This window comes from Bos grunniens, chromosome X, assembly GCF_055505025.1.
Source record: "Bos grunniens cultivar Pamir isolate PY7600 chromosome X, Bosgru_T2T1.0, whole genome shotgun sequence".
Classification (NCBI taxonomy): Eukaryota; Metazoa; Chordata; class Mammalia; order Artiodactyla; family Bovidae; genus Bos; species Bos grunniens.
Genome location: NC_141194.1, coordinates 80,023,139 through 80,045,270, shown reverse-complemented (window position 1 = coordinate 80,045,270; position 22,132 = coordinate 80,023,139). Strand labels below are relative to the sequence as shown.

The 22,132-nt window shown below is 42.4% G+C and overlaps 1 protein-coding gene across 3 annotated transcripts; it reads left to right on the top strand.

Moving 5' to 3' along the window:
- Positions 1-209: 209 nt before the first annotated feature.
- Positions 210-16,108, top strand: LOC147340754 (RNA-binding motif protein, X-linked 2-like). Of its 3 annotated transcripts, XM_086386843.1 has the most exons (7): positions 5,017-5,139; positions 5,338-5,453; positions 6,573-6,624; positions 8,106-8,499; positions 12,565-12,694; positions 14,305-14,482; positions 14,937-16,108. In XM_086386843.1, exons 6-7 carry the CDS (start codon positions 14,371-14,373, stop codon positions 15,446-15,448), a joined length of 624 nt encoding a protein of 207 aa, XP_086242969.1. In that variant the 5' UTR covers positions 5,017-5,139; positions 5,338-5,453; positions 6,573-6,624; positions 8,106-8,499; positions 12,565-12,694; positions 14,305-14,370; the 3' UTR covers positions 15,449-16,108. The 3 variants fall into 3 exon arrangements, with proteins under 3 accessions (XP_086242967.1, XP_086242968.1, XP_086242969.1); XM_086386841.1 differs by lacking the exons at positions 5,017-5,139; positions 8,106-8,499 and adding an exon at positions 210-355; XM_086386842.1 differs by lacking the exon at positions 8,106-8,499 and having other exon boundaries at positions 4,959-5,139.
- The last annotated feature ends 6,024 nt before the right edge of the window (positions 16,109-22,132 follow it).

Genomic DNA, 22,132 nt, shown 5'->3' with positions numbered 1-22,132 from the left:
GAATCTTTCCATTTCACATTACTTCCAGTTTAATACCATGGTTCAAAACTACCTTTGTTTGTTTCTCACTGGGATAACTGCAATAGCCTCCACCTGGTCTCCCTATTTCCTCCCTTACCACTTATACTCTACTCTTCACTTAGCATCCAGAGTGAGCCTTTGAAAATGTTAGTTATGTTTCTCCTCTGCTCAAAATCCTGTGATGGTTCCATTTTTCACTCAGAATGAACTCCAAAGTCCCTATAGTAGCCTATATTGGCCTACAGGATCTGGGCCCTGTTATCTTTCTCAGCTCAGCTTTCCTCTCACCTTCACTCCTGGTATTGTGTTCCTTGCTGCTCCTTGACTACTTCAGGTAAGCTCTTGCCTCAGGATCCTTGCACTTGCATAAAAAAGTTATCAGATTATACAGTAACACGAGTTCTAAGTCTAAATTGTAGGGTTTCCATCATCAACCAGTAGTAGTCATCCACATAACTCATTTCCTTATCTTTAAAAAGTCTTTGCCTGAATGATGTTTCCTCAGGTGTTCATTCTATTTAAAATTTAATACTCCTACCATATTCCCTATTCTCTTTCCCTTCTTTACCTTTCCCCCTAGCACTTAGTACCTTCTTGTATGCTATATAATTTACTTACTTCCTGCTATGGGCTGAATTGTATCCCTGAAAATTTGTATGTTGAAGCCCGAACCCCCACGTGATAGTATTTGGTGATGAGGACTTTGGGAAGTAATTAGGTTTAGCTGAGGTCATGAGGGTGGGGTCCTCATGATGGATTAGACTCCTTACAAGAATAGACACCAAAGAGTCTGATTCTCCCCACCTTCTCTCCTGTTCTCCTGTGTGGGGACACAGTCAGATGGTTGATATCTGCAAGCCAGGAAGAAACTCCTCACTGGGGAAATGAATCAATCAGCACCTCAATCTTGCACTTTCCAACCTTCAGAACTGTGAGAAATAAACTTCTATTGGTTAAGCCACCCAGTCTATGGTATCTTATTCAATATTATGGCAACCTGACCTGACCAACCTGGGGTGACCTGACCAACCTGGGCTTCCCTGATAGCTCAGTTGGTAAGGAATCTGCATTGCAATGCAGGAGACCCCAGTTCGATTCCTGGGTTGGGAACATCCACTGGAAAAGGAATAGGCTACCCACTCCAGTATTCTTGGGCTTCCTTTGTGGCTCAGCTGGTAAAGAATCCACCTGCAATGCGGGAGACCTGGGTTTGATCTCTGGGTTGGGAAGATCCCTTGGAGAAGGGAAAGGCTACCCATTCCAGTATTCTGGCCTGGGGTCGCAAAGAGTCAGACACAACTGAGTGACTTTCACTCATGACCTAAGAGAAACCCCCTCACTAAACAAAACAAACTCAATAGGGTCAAGGAATATTCTCTGATTGTTTACTGTTGCATCATCCATGCCTGGAATAGTTGTGAGCATGTAGTAGATGCTCCATAAATATTTGCTGAGTGAATGAATCAGATGTGGTACTCGTACAGAGGATGACAAGTACATGGTCATACTACAAGGTATACAGTGCTTAAGTCTTACTTTGGAGGTGAAGATAAAGGGTTATTGGGAGCTCAAAGAAAGGAGAAGTCATTCACCTATGGGAAGGGAGTGAGAGCAATCCAGGAGGGCTTAATGGAAGAGATAGCATTTGAGCCAGGACTTGAAGAATGGGTAGTATTTGGGTTTATGGATGTAGAAGGAAGCACATGGAGTTTAGTTAGGCTTATATAGGGTGTGTGAAGTGTGGTGGAAGTGAGAAAAATTAGAAATGAGGTCTTCGGCTAAAATATGAAGATCTCTGAATGCCAGGTTAAAGTTTTTGCCTTTTTTAGGTATGACATGAAATTGAGTGGATATGAAGGTTACAGAATTGGGTGTAAAAATTTGAGTCATAAATCAGTGATTTTCTCTGTTTTAACTTTCAGGTCTTTACTCAATTGTTTCTTATTTTAAGTTATTTATAGGCTTAAACATATGGTTCCTAACCTACCACAGATAAGAAGAAAACAGGAAAAAAGGGAGGAGGTGTTTAATCTGAAAATAGGTACACCCAGGGAGAGAAGGGCTAGATGGTTGCTACAAGGTTGAAGAGGGAAACCCTACAATTTATACTTAGAACCTCTGTTATACTGTACAATCTGATAACTTTTTTTGCTTCCACATTTAAATATTCTTTTAATAACTTCTTTCTGATTACAAAAGTAATGCATATTCAACATAAGACATTTGGAAAACAGAACACCACAGAAAAATTCCCTCTGTGTCTACCATCTGGAAACAGCCATTGCTAACTGTGTGGCATCAGTCATGCTCTTTAAGGTCATGCTCTTTCTGCCAAGGTAACATGGCAATAAAAATGTGATAAAGAAAAGATACCTGGATAAAGGTAAGAAAATGATAACGGTGTAGAAAGGGACAAAGAGAAAATAAAAGCCTCTTTCCCTTTACCCTCATCTGTTTCCATAAAGGTAACCATAGCTGTATTTTCAGTTTCATTAACCAATAATTGTATTGTGTACTTGCTAGGTATTTGAGATTTGAGGTACTGAAAGCTTAAAGATGCAGTCTTTACCTTCTAGGACCTCACAGTCTTTCTAAAGGGAGAACATAAATGAGCTGTGAAGAACTGCAGAGTTCAGAAGCGGGGGCAATCACTGCAGGCTGGTAAGGTTAGGAAAAGTTTCCTGAACGAGAAATGACTTGATTGGAGTTTGGAGCTCAGGCAGGTTTCAGTCAGAGAGAGGTGAGTGGCCCAGGAATATATGGATCTCTCAGAAGAGCTGTCTAGGTTGGATAATGAAAGGGGCCCTTGAGATAACGGATAGAAGTGGAGCCTGGCTGAAACTGAGGCTTCATGGGGTGGGGAAGCAGTTGGAGAAAAGACTGAAGAATAGGGGCTGGGGCAGTTATAAGAGTACTGAAAGACCTAGGAGGCATGTGATGATGACTCAGAACATCACTGAGAGTAGACAGGGTGTGTTTGACAGACACTGAAGTGGCACAATTATTAGGAATTGGTGATTGGATAGATATCTTTGGGTAAATAGGAATAGGGAATACAAGCATGACATCCCTGTTTTTGAACATGGGCAACCAGGAAAATGGTGATAACATTTCCTGAAACAGAGAAGTCAGGAGGGAAAGTGTTTGCGGATGTAGTGTGGTGGTCAGAAGTGGAGAAATGAATTTGACTAGCCATATTGTTGAGCCTTTCCTTGAACGTGGGGACTGCTGTCAGTTTCCTTAGCATTACCCACTGAACCTAGAAATGAGCTCTGCATACAATGGGTGCTAAATGAATGTTATTGGTGAAGAAAGGAGTAGAAGCTGGGAGAGCTGAAAACCTTCCCAGTTTGCCTGGGACATCTCCATGGATGTACTTCCAATTGGTAGGAATTGGTAGGTAAGACGATGCCTAGAGATTTCCATAAGTCTGAGTGGAAAGGGGCTAAGAATCCAGAGTACCCTCTGAATTTAATGTCTGAGAGGAGGACTAGAGTTTGCCATCCCAGTTGTCTATTATTTGGTTGGTCTTACTCTCCTCTTTTGCTTCAGCTTCCTTTTGAACTCTGATGACCAAGGCCTAGGTATTGCTCCAATTCTCTCATTTCATAATTGCTGGAAGAATTCAGCCAGATAATGCTGCAAGCTAGCTTACCACTTTGCAGTGACTACTTCAACCCTACAACTAGGCAACCTAAGGTTTCTAGGAGCAGATAAAACCCCTATGCAATCTGTCACTGTTTAGTTTTCATTGCCAATGTAATTCTACCAAGTTAATGAATAGCTGGGTTGGAGTTGGGGAAGGGAAGAGACACAGAATGAATGAAGAGAAACTGTCATTTATGGGCAGATTCTGTTCTGCTTCTTAGCAAGACATTGGGTACATGGTGAACTATTGAGGGTAGTTGTCATCATCACCGTCATCATCAAACTAGGCACTTTTACGGAGTGCCTAGTTTCAGGGGTTCTGAGCTAGGCCTACACAGAGAAATACACAGCTCTGGAATTTCACTTTTAGACCATGCATGGTCTAAGACCAGATACTGATGTGAACATGTGCAAGATGGATTTAAATCCTCAATATGGTTTATTGTCACCACCTCTTCTATAGGTTCCTGATTATTTCTGGAGTGAAATCTGTAAAGCAGGTATATCCTGTATGTTCAACGATATTATCAGCTCTTTGAAGGCAAAGAACCCAACCTTACAGTTCTGTCTACAGACTTGCTGTACAGAACATATATAGATGCTCAGTATGGATTCATAAATCAACCAGACCTGATGGGTAGACAGAGTACATTTCAAAGGAGTATATTTAACTCCTTTGAACCTCAGTTTCTTCTATAAAATGGAGAGAATAATTGTATCACAGACATCACAGGGCTGTTGTGAGGATAGAAAGCCAATGCATATAAATTGATTAGCACACAATTTAGTATTGTCTGCTCAACCGTTAGCTATTAATTTAACAATACGAATTTCTACCTCCCGTAGGAGACTGTGGAAAAGGGGTAGCAGCTTTTCATACAAATCTGGATATGCAATTCAGCCTACTGCGGTATACTTGTCAGTTGCCTCTGCATTGGGATTTGAGAGAGAGAAAAAAAAAAGATTCACCCTCTCAGATATCTTCTTTATTTTTCTACCGTCACTCTTGAACAAGGATGCTTTGTTGCGGGTGCGCGTGTGAGTTACTGACTGGGAGTGAAGGATGGAGGCGGAATTTGGGACGAAGGCTGCGACTTAAGTCGCCCAATCAGACACTTTTTCAGTCTTAATTCAGCAAACATTTGTAGTTAACCTAATCAATGCCAGGTGTCGTCCAGGAGCTAGGAGTCCTGGAACAGACCAGGCTCGCACCCTTCCCCAATTTTTCGAAGAACGTACGAACGGACCAGAGAAAAACTCTCTGATTAAAGAGCGAGTTCCGCCGAACAAGGAAAGCCGCTTCTAGCTCTAGTGCTCAGGCGCTACGCCCCCGGCGCGCCAGCGCTCTTCCGGGGCGGCACAAGCTCCGCGGCAACCAATGGGCGCGAGGCGCCGGGACCGCGCATGCATCTTGGCGGCTTCTCCGGGAAGTTGCTTCCTAGGTTCTGAGCCCGAACTGGCGGAGATGAAGTAAGGCCTCAATTTTCCTTCGAGGAGGGGTCGGGGGAACTCGTGCCCGGGGGCAGCCCACCAGGGCTGAGGTGGTAGAGCATCTGTGGGGCTGACGGGCGGGAGAGGCGGGGAGTCTAGAAAATTAGTCTTTCGGTTTTGTTCTGTTTTACCTCAGGCCGGGGCGCGCTTACATGTCCGCTTTTCCTTCCGGTTTAGCCCTTTAACTAAAGTGAAGCTGATTAATGAGCTGAATGAGCGTGAAGTCCAACTGGGGGTGGCGGAGAAGGTGTCTTGGCACAACGAGTACAAGGACAGCGCTTGGATCTTCCTGGGTGAGGCCCACGTTTTCCTCTCGTAGGGCTCCTCCTTCTCTCTTGCCCTGCTTCCTAACATTTCAGCGTTCCCGCCTTTCATTCCTCCCGACATTCACCACCCACATTTATTCCCTTCCGCTGTCTCTCTGTAAATACGTTTTCCTTGTCTGTTTTCTCCCCATTTCTAGTTTGCTCTCTCTGCCAAGTCAGTGCTCATAATAGGTACTGCCGGCCGTTCACTGTGCTGAGAATCGTGCCACTTGGTTTCTCGGAGACCGTTATTATCATCCCCCTGTACCTCCCCATTTATACAACTAAAGAAACAGGTGCAGAGAAGTTAATGACTTAAGGTCACATAGCTTAGGAATTGGAACACCCAGAACTATGGCACTCTAGAACTCATGGTCTTAGCCCCTATCTCATATTACTGCCAACTCCCTTCTCTCCTCATTCTCTTTCCCTCAGAGTTTATTTTCCTCATCTAATTATCTCCTGCCTTCTATCCTCGGCCGTATCACAATCTCTATATTCACTTTGTGTCATATGCGGTAATTTGACAATTTATTCAAAGAGGTTATGGCACCAGACATTGTGTTAAGCATTTTATTTTCATTTATTTAACTATTATAACAATTCTGTGAAGTTAGAACTGTAATATCCCCATTCCGTTCATGAGGAAGGAAACATTTGCAGGGAAATTTATTTCCTATGAAATGTTTAACAATTGACTTTATAATCCTTAGTCTTTGTGAGGTGGGGTTAATATTTGCATATTTAAACTGATTTTGGACCTTAGCTGTGAGTTTGCAGATAGAGAGCACATGAGTTCAAGATATGTTTTTGGAAGCCAAGTTTTGTGTTGGAAACTATCTGCTTTGTCCAGAAGATTTTGGGTATGAGGGGGGTTAGTTTGGTTAGGGGTGACCCCAGCTTTTCCACTCAAAGTTAATCACTCCTTTTTCTGTATTACTGCTGCATTTTCTACGTGCTTCTGTCATTGCATTAGACTAGGTTCTTTGAGGGAAGGCCCTGTTGCTTATTCTGATTTGCATCCCAGTGCCTGGCCTAGTGCATGCATCGTACATAGTAGACACTTGTTAAGTGTTTGCTGAACTGAAATGTGTTTTTCTTTTCAAGGGGGACTTCCTTATGAACTGACTGAAGGGGACATCATTTGTGTGTTCTCACAGTAAGTCACCTTTTTTTTCTTCTTTTCAGTAAGTCACTTTTTTATTTCTTAGCTTCTAGGTCATCAGAGTAGTTTGCTTCCATAATGTATTTTATGGCATCACAAAAGCCCATTTATTTTAACTCTAGACTGACTGGCCTCCCTGCATGGGGAGGCCTGAAGCTTCTGTTCTGGTCTAGATCAGTCCCAGGACATGGTTCTGGAACTCTCCAATGTGCCAAATCCAAGAAGTTGGTTGATATAGGAGCCTGTCTTGGAGATTCTGGTCTATTTTTATTGTCTTTTCACTGAAGCCTACACTGGAACAGACTGGAACTCCTAGGAAGGTACTCTGTTGGCCCATTTCCTCGGGCTCCTATAATCTAGGGGTAACTCATGATCATGGGGCCATTCTGGGTCCACACCTGTGTGGCACTGTAGGATTAGGGCAAAGCACAGAGAAACTGGGAAAAAAGCAAAAGTTTTAGGCAGTAGTTTTTTTCGTTGTTGTTTCTAGTTGAGTGTAAGGTTAGTGAGCAGAGCCAGTCTCTTTAACTGGAGACTGAGAATCACAGGCTGATGAGGGATAAGAATGAATAGGAGAATCTTATATTCTTCATTCTGCTACGGGATGATAGCAGCAGCACTAGGTGGGAGAGAGTCTTGGCAGCTCACATTAGTAGTGGCAGCTGGTAGGAGAGGGTTTGGGTACAACCGCAAAGCTACACAGAGTAGTTAGTCCATAGGTGCCAGAAGGCCTTGGCAGCTCAGAGCAGCAGAGAGCCATGACCCCTGGACTGTGGAGTCCTCAGGCAGAGAACCATGATAAAAGAGGTTGGGCAAGCAGACAGTGGCTAGCACACCCTGGCAGAGGCATTGCCATGGCAGGGAATGGTTGGACCATCCAGTGGGCAGAGGTCCCTGGCTGATTGGTTGGGCCATATATAGGACAGAAAGCCATGTAAAAGAAATTGGGCAAGAAAAAGGCCATGGTAGAGGGCCCTGACAGGGCCTGAGGCTGCTTTTTCCAACTCTTGGGTATTGGGAAGTTCACAGTAGGTACAGCCTATAACTTCCACACCTTTGTGGTAGCTCTGCCTTGTTCAGTCTTCCACCTGGGAGCTGTTTTTGTCTTATTTTCATTGAGTGATGATCACTAGTGTGTGTGTTTATTCCAGTTCTCTGTTTTGGCTCCACACATTGCTCTCCATGAAGATTGCCTGTGTCACTGATAACAGTGGCTTTCAAAAAAATATTTTTTCTGATCATCAGAATAATGTATAGTTGTGTAGAACATTTGGGAAAAAGAAAAAAGTACGAAGAATGAAATAATGTTCTTTAAGGAAAAAATGTTAACATCTTTATGTATTTATTGTCTTCTTTTCAATGTTGGGCATTATTTCCAATATTTTGCTGTTATGAATTATACTGCAGTGTACATTGTGATATATACATCTTTGTATGCCTCCCTGATGGTTTCCTTCATGAAATTAATTTTTCAGTTCAGTTCATTCGCTCAGTTGTGTCCGACTCTTTGCGACCCCATGAATTGCAGCACGCCAGGCCTCCCTGTCCATCACCAACTCCTGGAGTTCACTCAAACTCACGTCCATCGAGTCGGTGATGCCATCCAGCCATCTCATCCTCTGTCGTCCCCTTCTTCTCCTGCCCCCAATCCCTCCCAGCATCAGAGTCTTTTCCAATGAGTCAACTCTTCGCATGAGGTGGCCACACTACTGGAGTTTCAACTTTAGCATCAGTCCTTCCAAAGAACACCCACGGCTGATCTCCTTCAGAATGGAGTGGTTGGATCTCCTTGCAGTTCAAGGGACTCTCAAGAGTCTTCTCCAATACCACAGTTCAAAAGTAAACATTGTCAAATTACTCTCGGAAAAGGTTGTATTGGTTTTCACTCTGACTGGAATGCTCATTTTCCTGAATCCTAATCAGTAATGGTTATTTTAAGAAAATATTGCCATATGACTTCTCATTATTATTTTACTTTGCCTTTATTTCATCATCAGGGAGGTTGAACATCTCTTCATAGATTTATAGGCCCTTATTCTTTTTCTTTGTAAATTGTCTATTAAGATCATTTGCCTATTTTTTCCCTGTTAATGTGTTCCTCATTTTCTTACTGATTTTACAAGAGCCCTTCATGTATTAAGCGTATTAACTTACTGCTTTTAACACTTTATCATGTATTGTACTGCTGTGGACTTATCTTTTTAATTTGATGTGTTATACTACATTGCCATTATTATTACTTCTTGATGCTCAAACTGTCCCAGTTTGGTCTGTAGTTATGCTGTCAAGCCAGCTCCTGTATTCTTTTTTCTTTTACTTTTTATTTTGAAATACTTGAAATAATTTCTGGATTAAAACAGGAAAGTTATGAAATAGAATGAAGGATACCTATATCCCTTTTACTCAGAGTCCCCAGATGTTAGCATTTTATCACATTTGCTTTATTATTTCTCTCCACCTATATGCATATTATTTTTTTTTTTTTCTGAACCACTTGGGGGTCAATTGCAGACATGATGCACATTTACCCCTAAGTTCTTCAGTGTGTATTTCCCAAAATACTGGGACATTTAACTTCAGGATAGTGATCAAATTCAGGAAATCAACACTGTTACACTGTTATCTAATCTATAGACTTTATTTGACTTCCAGTTGTCCTGATAATGTCCTTTATAGCAAAAGAAAAAATAAAATGGCTTTCTAGCCTTAATCTGTGATGTAAATTGCAGACGTTTTCTCATAGTTTGTCATTTGACTTTATTTATTGTGATTTTTTTTCTTTGCAAAATTATTATTTTTAAATTTTTATGCGTTCATTTATTCATATGTTTAAATGATCTTATGGTAACATTGACTTTTTAGGGGATGTACAGTCCTATGAGGTTTTTTTAATACTTGAATAGATTTGTGTAATCACCCTCACAATTAGGATGAAGGACAATTCCATCATCCCCCAAACTCCCTCATGCTGTCCCTGTATAGTCTGTCCTCCATTGCTGGAGAAGGCAATGGCACCCCACTCCAGTACTCTTGCCTGGAGAATCCCATGGATGGAGGAGCCTGGTAGGCTGCAGTCCATGGGGTCACTGAGAGTCAGACACGACTGAGCGATTTCACTTTCACTTTTTGCTTTCATGCACTGGAGAAGGAAATGGCAACCCACTCCAGTGTTCTTGTCTGGAGAATCCCAGGGATGGCGGAGCCTGGTGGGCTGCCGTCTATGGGGTCGCACAGAGTTGGACACGACTGAAGCAACTTAGCAGCAGCAGCAGCAGCAGTGTCAAATTCATCAGTCTTTTATTGCTTCTGGATTTGAGTCATAATTAGAAAGTATTGCTCCCCACCCATCCACGTTCTCTTCTAATACTTGTATGGTTTCAATTTTATGCATTGAAGTCTCTGATCCATTTAGAGTTATTCTGATGTGTAGTGTGAGATATGGACCCAATTTCATATTTTTCCAAATGGCTATCTAGTTGTCCCAACAGCATTTATTTAAAACTCCATATTTTCCCCCAGCAAATTGGAGTGTCACCCTTATACAGAAGTATTAACTTGGGAGGTGATTTTGATATTTTTATAATGTTGAGTCATCTTATGCAAGAAGAAGAAGTATCTTTATTGAAACTGTGTTTGTGTCTTTCAGTAGTTTTTAAGAGTTTTCTTTCCATAGACCTTGTACATTGCTTGTTAAATTTATTTCTAAGTATTTTACCTTTTTGTTGTTGCTGTTACAAATGGGGCTCCTCTTTCCTTATATCTTATTATTATTGTTTGTAAGAGGGTGGTTTATTTTTGTTGTCTTTATATCCTGTTATCCTACAGATTTGTTATATTGTTTGTTTTTATCATTGTTTATCATTGCTTCTCTTGGGTTTTCTATATATATCATCATATATAATCTTCATACAGAGATAGCTTTACTTTTTCATTTTTTAATTTTTAAAATTAAGAGTATAGTTGATTTACAGTGTTGTATTAGTTTCTACTGTGCAGCAAAATGAGTCAGTTATACATACACATATATTTACTCTTTTTCTGTATCTGTTTTCTCCTGTCTAATTGCATGGGCCAATACCTACAATATTAAATAGTGTTAAATAGCTAAATACCATAGTTGAATCATTTCTAGTGTTTTCTTTTAAGTAAGATGCTAGATTTTGGGCTGAGGTATATGTATGTGATCATGCTATAATATTTCCATCAGTTACTGTTGTATTTTTCTGACTGTAGTTTTAAATCTATGAAGCTTTAACTTTTCTGGAATTAATTTTTATATAGTGAGTAAGGTAGAATTTTTTTCTATTTTCTTTTTCATTAAATTATGTCTTTATTAACTTCCACCTACCTTCCTTAGATTTACTCTCCCCCCCAGCTCCCCAGTGGCTTGTGCGATCTTAGTTCCCTGACCAGGGTTTGAACCTGGACCCTGGCAGTGAAAGTACCAAGTCCTGACCACTGTGACTGCCAGGGAATTCCCCTTTCCTTTTTAACAATAAAATTCTTTAATGTTACAGATTTTCCTGAGTGTGGTTTTAGCCACATCCTGTAAGTTTTGGTGGGGTTCCCTAGTAGCTCAGATGGTAAAACATCTGCCTGCAATGCAGGAGACCTGAGTTCGATCCCTGGTTCAGGAAGATCCCCTGGAGAAGGAAATGGCAAACCACCCCAGTATTCTTGCCTGGATAATTCCATGGACAGAGGAGCCTGGTGGACTATAGTGCACGGGGTCACAAAGAGTTGGACAAGACTGAGTGACTAACACACACAGACACTAAGTTTTGGTATATATTCCCATTTTTGTTGTTTTCTAAATAGTCTACCATGATTATTTTATTTCACTTTCTCTTTCATCCAGTAGTTAGCCTGGAGAATAGGTTTCAAGTTCTAGTTAGGGCATTTTTTGTTTTGAAATTATTGTTCCCAGCTGTTTCACATTATGATTGGAAAACATGGTCTGTGCTGTTTTTGGAGATGATTGAGGTTTACTTTGAGATCTAGTCTAGAGTCAGTTTTTTTTTTTTTTTTTACTTTATTTTAATTAAGGGCTAATTACTTTATAATATCGTATTGGTTTTGCCATACATCAACATGAATCTGCCACGGGTGTACACGTGTTCCCAATCCTGAACCCCCTCCCACCTCCCTCCCCATACCATCCCTCTGGGTCATCCCAGTGCGCCAGCCCCAAGCATCCTGTATCGTGCATCAAACCTGGACTGGCGATTTCGTTTCTTATATGATATTATACATGTTTCAATGCCTTTCTCCCAACTCATCCCCCCCCACCCCCACAGAGTCCAAAAGACTATTGTATACATCTGTGTCTCTTTTGCTGTTTCGCATACAGGGTTATCATTACCATTAATATGTTGTTTCATGGATTCTTGAGAAGCAACTCTTTTTGTACAATCAAATATATCTGTATATCTACTAGTCTGATGTTAATATTTTTAACAATGTAATTGTTATATTATTAAGTATATGTTTGTTTGTAGTTATATAATTTTATATTAATTCCTCTGACTTTTCTCAATTTTATGTGTTGTGAACTCAAAGTGGTGTGTTAAAATCTCTAATAACTTTGACTCTTAGTTGGTCTGTATTTTTAATTAAAATTTTGGATGTGTTGATTTATGTATAAAATTTCATGACTTATGTATTAGGACCTTTTTCTGTGGAAAAGAGCCCTCTTAGTCACATTTAAATGTTTGTTTTTGGTTGGCCTTGAATTCATCTTTGATCTTAATATTTTTTAAATTAGGTGTTCTTGATATATCTTTTTCTAACTTTTAATTTTTAACCTTTCTTTGTCATCTTGTTCTCAGTGTGTCTCCTGTACAGATTATATTATTTGAATTTTGTTTTGTCATCCAATCTGAAAGTTTTTACATTTTAAATCAATAGTGTCTTACTCTTTTATAAATTAAATAGATACGGAGAGATTGTTAACATTAATCTGGTACGGGACAAGAAGACTGGGAAATCCAAAGGATTCTGTTTCCTCTGCTATGAAGACCAGAGGAGCACAGTTCTGGCTGTTGACAATTTTAATGGAATCAAGGTGAGTATGCTTACTGAGCAGAACGTTTCCATTGTGTAGGGTCTCAGTTTCATTTCCCAGCTGATGACTACAGGCTCAAGGGCAGTACTGATCAGCTGGGTTGCAGAGGTGTGGGGACATACTGACTGGGAAATGACCCCAGGAAATAGTTCTGTTGGCTCATGACCCTGTCAACATGTGTTTCTTTTCCCCATCTCTTAGCAAGCTATATCCTCAGGAGCATAGGTACCATGACCCCCCACTCCCCTTCATCTTGCACCCAACCAGGCATCTGTTTTTTACCTTTTCTTCCTCACACTCCACTCTCATTCCTGCTATATTGGAGAGCAAAGAGACTAGCAAACACTGCTGTTTAATCCTGTCCTGTATCAGGGAATTTGGGGTTCTATCATGGTTTCATGGCTGAGGACGTAGCCATGTATGTCTCTCACATGTCTCCATTGACTTAGCAGTACTGGGCCCTGAAAATTCTCTAGTTAAAATCTGATGACTAATTCTATGAAAGTAACTCATTCTGAAGTTTTCTGTCCTCTATTCTCTCTCCTCCACCCTTGTAAGTGAGACGGTGAGTGATAACATGAGAGTGAGACATGAAAAGGGGATGGGGCAAGTCAGGGTTATTTATGCTCCACATGCTCCCTGTGCTCATTTAGGAAAAGCACTGCCATTGAATGAGCATTGTCACAGGTTGGAGGGGTGACTCTTGACTTGGATAATTTGTCACTGATTGCACCAGCAGTGAAAGGAAGTCACCATAAAAGGTGACTTTATTCCACCTTTTATGGTGGAATGGCATAGGTGAAAGTACTCAGGCTTAGGGGTAAGAGTAAAAACTTGCTCTTGAATGGAACAGTAAAAGCCAGACATTTCACATTTCTGATGGAATTGCCTATAGAATAAGACTGTATCTGCCTGAATGTTTTCAAGTGAGGGTTTAATTTTTTGTTGTTCACCTGGAGAGTTGTGATTCGAAGTGATAGTATCAGCATGAGTCAGTGGTTCCAGTATGGTCGGGGTGGAGCAAGGAGTGAGGGCTTAAGAGAAAAGAAAGTAGTCCTTTCTAGATTCCTTATCCCCTCCCAGCTATTGTTCTGCTTTGGCCTCATCCAGTTGTGTTGAGAAAGCAGCTGTAGCATTGAGCTGAATTTTACGAATTCCCTTTAGCTTCCAGGCTTTTTAATAGTGTGTTTCACTGTAAATTAATGTTACAGGTGGAAGGTAATTCATGTTTGTGCATCTAAACTCTTGCAGTTTTCCATGCTGCTTATGCTTTGGGGCAGTACTTCGCAGGGTCTTTTCACTTCATGGCACACTAATAACATGGAGATATTTATATAGAACTCTGGGATAAACTGATGAGGCTCCCAGGATCTCCAGCTGCCCCAGGCTCTACCTGACTGCCCCCCAGGGTTGAGCGAATGTGTAGGGATGTGTGCTGTGACACATCAGTTGAGCAGGTCTGCTTTTGAGATTTTCTGAGAAACAATTAGCAAGAGGGTAATGGGAATGGTTCAAACCATGGATTTCTGCAGCTGGATTTAAATAGATAGAAGGCTGTGTTTGGTAGCAAATAGTTAGCTATCTGCTAAAGCATTGCCTGTCTGTCTTAGATCAAAGGAAGAACTATCCGAGTGGATCATGTATCTAACTATCGACTTCCTGAGGACTCAGAAGAAATGGATGAGGTGACCAGAGAGCTGCAGGAGAGGGGCTGTGGGACTCATACTCCTCCACCAAGTTCATCTGAGGGCTCTGAAGATGACAAACCCACCAAAAAACACAAAAAAGGTAAGTGGTTAAGGCCTATGAGAAGATTCTGGGTAGGCTTAATGTTTGCTCTTCTTAGCCTTCACTGAGAGTTGGTAGTCAGTTCTCAAGTGTGAAGGGGCAGGTGTGGGGAACCTTACTTTAACTGGGAAAGAAGTATCAGCAGAAGACTAAGGCTGTGGGCTAAATTCTGGCCACCAAAATGCATATGTTGAAGTCCTAACCCTCTGGTACCTAACAATGTGACTGTTTGGAGGTAGGGTCTTTAGAGAGAGAATTAAAAACTGGAGTTGCCTTATACAGCAACCTGATATATTAGGGGTGACAGACATCCAGCTTGGATTCTTGGAGGCACTTTTCTAGAAGTAGAGACCGTGAGTGTTTCACGCTGCTGCCAAGCATGCTTTCCTTTTGTATATCCTCCATCTTTTCCATCTTCTTTTTTTTTATTGATTGTGCCCCTCTTTTCCTCCAGACAAAAAGGAAAAAAAGAAAAAAAAGAAAGACAAAGAGAAGACTGGCCAGGAGGTACAGGCAGAGCAGCCAGCCTCCTCTTCATTGCCCAGAAGCAAGATGATAAAGGAAAAGGATGACCCTGGCTCCAAAAATCACAGTGGCAAGCACTCAGAGAAGGCAGAGAAGGGTCAGAAGTCAGAGTCCAGGGAGGTGCGGAAGTCCCACCCCAGTTCCCCTGAGGTCAGGATGACCTGCCATGGTGGAACGGAGGACCGAGAGAAGGAGCCAAGAAAGGAGAAGTCCAAGCACGAACACAAGTCATCAAGCAGGAGGGAAGAGAGAGAAGACAGGCACAGGGAGAGAGACAGGGGTCGAAGCTCAGACATACATTCCAGACGGCATGACAGGCACTCTGAGGGGCGTACTCACAGGAGTAGAAGTAGGAGTCGAGATAAATCCCACCGGCACAAAAGGTCCCGGCACTCCCGGGACCGGGAGTCCTCTAATCCCAGGGAGCACAGGCATCACTGATGCCACAGCCTGTTCAGCTATTCAGCACGGTAGAATTAAAAATGAGCTGTATTTTTCAAATACAATGAAATTCAGTTATTCTTTTACTATATTTACATGTAAAGTCTCTGAGAATGAATTCTTTTGATCCCTTGAGTATAATAATCATCAAGAGAGCTGTAGTTTTTAACAGCTAAATGTCCTGGATTTTTGAGCAGAATCCATTGTCCCTGGGAATATACTTGGTACTTTTGCTGCTTACCAGAGCATGTACCTAACTAAATCTGGGTTTATAAATATGGCCATTGAATTCATGACCCCAATTTATGATGAAATGGGCAGAAAGGGGAAATACCAGACAGTTCTAGAATTCCAGTCTTTGTGCTACATGTTAAGAACCTTTCCAGTTGGCAGCTATAACTACTGAGCAGAGAAGTGTGGCTTAATTAGGTTCAGACAGGTTGCTATGAATGTGATAAGGATTCTTAACATCAGCCTGCTCCTTCCTTAATTTTGCCTATCTGCCCCCTGTTTTTTGAAATTGTAGACATCTTTTTTTCAATTTTGCTGTTTTTGTTTTTGTTGATATGTCTACATTTTTTTCCTTATAACTTACTTATTTTATTGAGAAGAAATTCACATGGAATTAACCATTAAAAAATTATTTATTTTTTAATTTAAGGATAATTGCTTTACAGAATTCTGTTTTCTGTCAAACATCAGCATGAATCAGCCATAGGTGTACATATGTCCCCTCCCTCATGAGCCTCCCATCTCCCTCCCCATCCCAACCCTCTAGGCTGATACAGAGCCCCTGTTTGAGTTCTCTGAGACATAACAGTAAATTCCCATTGGCTATCTATTTTACATATGTTATTGAAAGTTTCCATGTTACTCTCCATACATCTCACCCTCTCCTCCCCTCTTGCTGTGTCCATAAGTCTGTTTTCTATGTTTCTCCATGTCTGCCTTGCAAATTCATCAGTACCATCTTTCTAGATTCTGTATATATGTGTTAGTATACGATATTTATCTTGAAATTAACCATTTTAAAGGGAACATTCAGTGCAGTTTGGTACACTGACAGTGTTATAAAACTACCAACCTTATCTAGTTCCAAAATATTTTCATCACCCCAAAATGAAACCCTGTATACCCATTAAGCAGCTCCTCCGCATCCCCTCCTCCTCCTTGTCCCTGGAAGCTACCAATCTGCTTTCAGTTCCTGTAGATTTATCTATTCTGGACATTTCATGTAAGTGGAATTGTACATGTGGCCTTTTGTGTTTGGTGCCTTTCACTTAGTGTAATATTTTTGAGATGCATCCATATTGTATCAGTGAAAATATTACTCAGTCGTGTCCAACTCTTTGTGATCCCATGGACTGTAGCCTTCCAGGCTCCTCTGTCCATGGAATTCTCCAGGCAAGAATATTGGAGTGGGTAGCCATTCCCTTCTCCAGACACCTCATTCGTTTTTATGGATAATGTCCCATTGTATGGATATTCCATGTTTTGTTTGCCACTCCTGAATGGATAGACATGTGGGTTGTTTCCATCTTTTGGCTAGCCAGGTATACCATCCTGCTTCTGTGCTTAGTCTTCTTTTCGAGTAGCTAGTCTTAGTGAGGTGGGAACACTTTGTCAGCTCCATTGCATATCTGTCTGGTCTGCTGGGTAGTTCTTTCTCATTTTGAGATTCTTATTTATTTTATTCTACTTATTTATTTAATCCTTTATGAATTTGATAGGAACAGTCAACAAAACCTTAATACCTCTGCCGAATTATTAAAATGGAATTTCTGACACTGTGAAACAGAGAACTAGAGCTTTAATAGTGAATGTGCTAAGTTAAAGTAACCGGTATGTTTGTATGGGTCCTAGATGAGATGTGCACCTAGATTGGTGGTTGGGATGTCCATGAAGGAGAGTGGGGAGGGAGCTGGCGGAGATTGGGAAAGCTGTCAGATTGACGTATGTCTAACTTCTGGAGAAGAAAGGGAGAGAAAGAAGGAAGTTGCATAGGAAAAGTGGAGTTCTAAGACTATTTCAGCAAGACCAGTGGTGAGCCCTTGATCAAGAGTCACCTGTCAGAGGAGTCACAGTAAATGAGCCTTGGTAAACAGGCATCCTTGCTGCTGGACCTCTGTCAGCCATCATGACCACTCTGCTCGTGTCCATCATGCCAGTTGTGTAGTAACTAAAGAAGGCCCCTGCACCTGGCTGAGTCATTGTGTCTGCCGGTGGTTCAGTGCCTCTTCCATAACAGATGTTTTCTGGTGGTGGTTAACATATGATGCAGAAATCTTCACACTTTGCATGCTCCCATGTGTCAGTCCACAGCCTTTGCATCAGATCACCTTGTCTCTGATCTTCCAGCCCGTTTCCTTCCAGGCTTCCCATTTGGACGGTCAAGCCATTGGCCACTTCCAGGAGTCTTACGTATTCAGTAAATGGTCTCACTTTGGGCCACTTTTTCCACACCAAATCAAGTGCCCTGCTTGTTCTATCCACTGGAATAATGTTCCTTCTCCCCCGTGAACATATCTGCTGTTATATAGATAGCACCCATCTTCATTTTGTACTTAGATATTGAGTACTGGCCCATCTGTAAACCAGGCTCAAGCTGTTTCCTCCTTCAGCTAGTCATACAGGAATCCCCATAAGGCCATAGGTGCAGAGTTACCATAGAGCCTTCCACTGTCTGCATCATTCAGGTGTTTAACAGCAGCACTGATCTACTGCATCTCCATGGAATATGTAATGTATCAATTAGGGTGTTTTCAGAGAAACAGGGTATACATATATGTATGTATATGTATATATATAACTCTACATATGCCATATATATCTTGCATCCAGTATTCAAATGTCTGGCAATTCTTGCCCCAGTGTACATACACCCAAATGAGTGGCTTTAGGTCCCTTTACTAGGCAGTGCTGGGATAAGCATTACATGGCATTGTCCGTCCTTCTAGGGGCCCAGTTACCTCTTCTAGATCTGAGGATGGGCTAATGTCTGGAAATTGAGCAAGTAATTTGGACTTTTTATTGGGGAGAACCTCCCTCGGCCCCCTGTTTCTCCACTTTTGCCTTTTTCAGCTTGTATATCATGAGTGATAGCCCTTGGTGGCTCTCTGTATTGCTTCTAAGGACACCATGGCCCATTTGTGCCATTTCCATGAGTCCATGTGGGTGAAGCCCGCTTGGCTGCCCTTCTGACCTTGAGGTTCACTTTAGTATTTGTGTCTTCCTGGCTTCTGGTGGATAAGCACCGCTCAGTTCAGTTCAATTACTCAGTCATGTCTGACTCTTTGCAACCCCGTGGACTGAAGCACACCAGGCTTCCCTGTCTATCACCAACTGGAGCTTGCTCAAACTCATGTCCATTGAGTCAGTGATGCCATCCAACCATCTCATCCTGTTTGCCCCCTTCTCCTCCCACCGTCAGTCTTTCCCAGCATCAAGGGACTTTTCTAATGAGTCAGCTCTTTGCATCAGGTGGCCACAGTATTGGAGCCTCAGCTTCAGCATCAGTCCTTCCAATACTATTCAGAATTGGTTTCCTTTAGGATTGACTGGTTTGATCTCCTTGCAGTCCAGGGGACTCTCAAGAGTCTTCTCCACCACCACAGTTCAAAAGTATCAATTCTTCAGCACTTCCTAGGTTTTTATTACTGTGGGATCCCAGTTCTGTGATGATATCTTACTGCCATCCCTGGCCTGCAGAGGAGGCCACCTCTGAACCTAATAACACTGGTGCCCCTTTCACCAGTGTGTGCCTCGGTGAGTGGGATATCCTCTGGACCCTGTATGGAATACTACCCTCTGGTGAGGTTTCTTACCTCATGTAATCTCTCCAGGATACCTACTCCCCTTGGCCTCTTCATTCCTTCCTTGGTCCTTTGCCAGGACAGCTCAGGTGTTTTGACTTTGCTTAGTGGTGGCTAGCACTTTCTCCAGTCCTCTGTGAGCCACCTCAGTGGAAGCTGCTCACCCCGTGCAGTTCTTGCCTGGGGGTTAAATTCTGTATGTATGTGTCTGTGTGTGCTCAGTCGCGTCTGAGTCTGCAACCCTATAGACTGTAGCCAGCCAGGCTCCTCTGACAGTGGGCTTCTCCAGGCAAGAATACTGGAGTGGGTTGCTGTGCCCTCCTCCAGGGGATCTTCCCCACCCAGGGATCAAACCTGCATCTTCTATGTCTCCTGCATTGCAGCCGGATTCTTTCACCACTGAGCCACTTGGGAAGCCCTCTAAATCCTATATGCTGAGTTCTAAGTCTGAATTCTTGCTTTTCTGATTCTTGATACAGCACCCTTGAAAACCAAACCCAGTGTTCCCATGGCTCCTGTCAGTACTTGCCAGTTAATTCTTGCAGCTTTTTGGTAGGCCTAGCACTTCCCTAGCAAGGTAATGCTGGAATTTAATCCTAGATAGCAGTTTGGTAACCAGGAAAGAGGCTGGACACAGCTCCTGGTGGGGTGGGAGAGGGGGGCACTGCGTGACTGGTGAGAGGAGCAACCTCTAGCATCTTCCAGCACAGGGTGTGCAAGCCCTTGTTTGGAAAGAATGGCCCCCTTTGCATACTGAGAGCTGGGTGGGGGTGTCTCCAGAGCCATCACCTTCAGGAGAATCTAACCAGATGTTTCTACCCCACGTTTCAGGGTCCCAAGGATTTTTCCAAGCACATGAAGTCATGTGACCCTGACTGCAGCAAAGCTGACCTGCCATATGTTAAAATATTGAGTATTTAATATCCCTGGAGTTCTGCAACTCTTACGGCTTCTTTATTGCTCTGCTGCATCCACTCCTCCACTGTAGGAACTGAGGGCCTCTTTGAAAGCTCGCTGGAGGCCCTCTGGCTCTCACACATACTCTTTACTTATTAACAATCATCCATTTCTCATTACCCTGCTGCAGGGCATCAGTACACTTAACAGTTTCCAGCCATTTCCACTGTCTTTGTAGGCCTTCCTTATTCCTCTATTTTCGAAAGTCTGAATCACCACATCTGGCATCCTGTTTTCTCAGTTTTCCCACATCCTCTCCAGAGAAATCTGTAGCAGTTGGGTCCTCAAGGCCTGGGATTATCCGTGCCCCACATCCCCTCAGGACAGTGTCCATTCTGCCCACTAGGCAGTGACTGAAGCAGTCCCAGGCCCTATCTTACACAGCCTGTTCTCTTGGACCACTGCTGGCACCATTTGTGATAATCAGGGTTCTCTGAGAAGCAGGGGCCAAGAAGGGATTAAACACATAAGAGATTTATCAGGGTAAAGGCCTATCAGGGAGAATGGGGAGGGAGTCAGGGGAGAGCTGTGGTACTAGATGCAGGTCTCTAACCCCAGTGGAGAGATGGAAGGAAGGAAGGGTGGAGAGGAAAATTCTTAACCATGTGGTGCAATTCTAAGGACATTTTGTGAAGCAAATGCGTCTTTCAGGATAGGCAGTCCACCATGGGCCCTGAGCATCTGCACATTCTTGCTGAGGTTCTTGAAAGCACAGTTTACCTGCTTTTTGATGCTGAACCATTTCTGTAGGGCAAAGTGACCATAGTATGACTACTGTTTAACCACTCGCTTCCCAGGGGAAGGAGCACTGGTTTGTTTGTTCATTGCTCAGAAGGTCCTGGGCCCTTGACCCTGGGTTCCTCGGCAGTGATGCAACCTGCCACATAGGTAGCATGTCTCTGAGCCCATTGCATTGCCCTTGGGGGACTGGCAGAACTCCACTGATACCCATGCTGTTTGCTGATAAAGTATTATTATCTTGTTCTGCTCCATGAAGTCTGTCTAGTTTGCATCTGTAACGTGGGATCAGGTCGACCTGCAATCCTTTGTGAGGATGGGTTTCTTCCCTAACAGCATCCCTGCCCAGTCACCTGTGGGGGAAGTCCTGTGTCTTGCAGGATTAACCAATCTTAGCATCTGTGCTACACTTTGCCATTTGCTGAGAGTAGCCCATGGGAAATTTGGCCTTGGTGAAAATGCAGCGGTGATGGAAAGTGCAGCAGCATTGCATTTCAGAGCTCAATAGCTGTGGCAGTCAGTCACTTATGCTCCCTAGAGTCAGAGATCTGAGAGGTGCAAATACACCTTGCACTATGCCCAGCTGAGAACAACCAGCTAGCTATTGGTTTTAGTTGATCTTTGACAACAACAAATGTTTACTGGTTCCTTTCATGGGTTCAACTCACAGAAGAGTTACAATTCATTGGTGGACAAACTCGGAGTGACCTCAAAGCTGAATAGCCAGTGAATAAAGTGCTCATTGACAACAAATTTTTACTTCTTGGCATATCAGTATTTCTTTCATGTGGCCTAATTAACACCCTAGTCTGTCTCTTTGCCTCCTCTAACCTACTGGAATGTGTACCTCATAAGTATCTATCATGGCAGTTTATGGACTCAGTGAATCCTAAATTGGAAGTGATCCTTATCTAGTACAGGAGATGTTCTGTAAACATGTTTTGAAGCTTTTTGAAAGGAATAGCCTGGTCATTGTCTAAATGGTAGTCTAGTGAAGTATAAAGTGCTGTGCACTATGCTGTTGAGACCAAACAATAAAATCAAACATTTGCTGTTTCATCTGAAAAGGTAAGCTTAGAAGACATGTTTGGGTATGACTATTTGCACTGAAAGGATTTAACCTAGTATCTTTCCTTTACTAAATAGGTGGCCCCTGATTTCTCCAAGTGTTACTGGG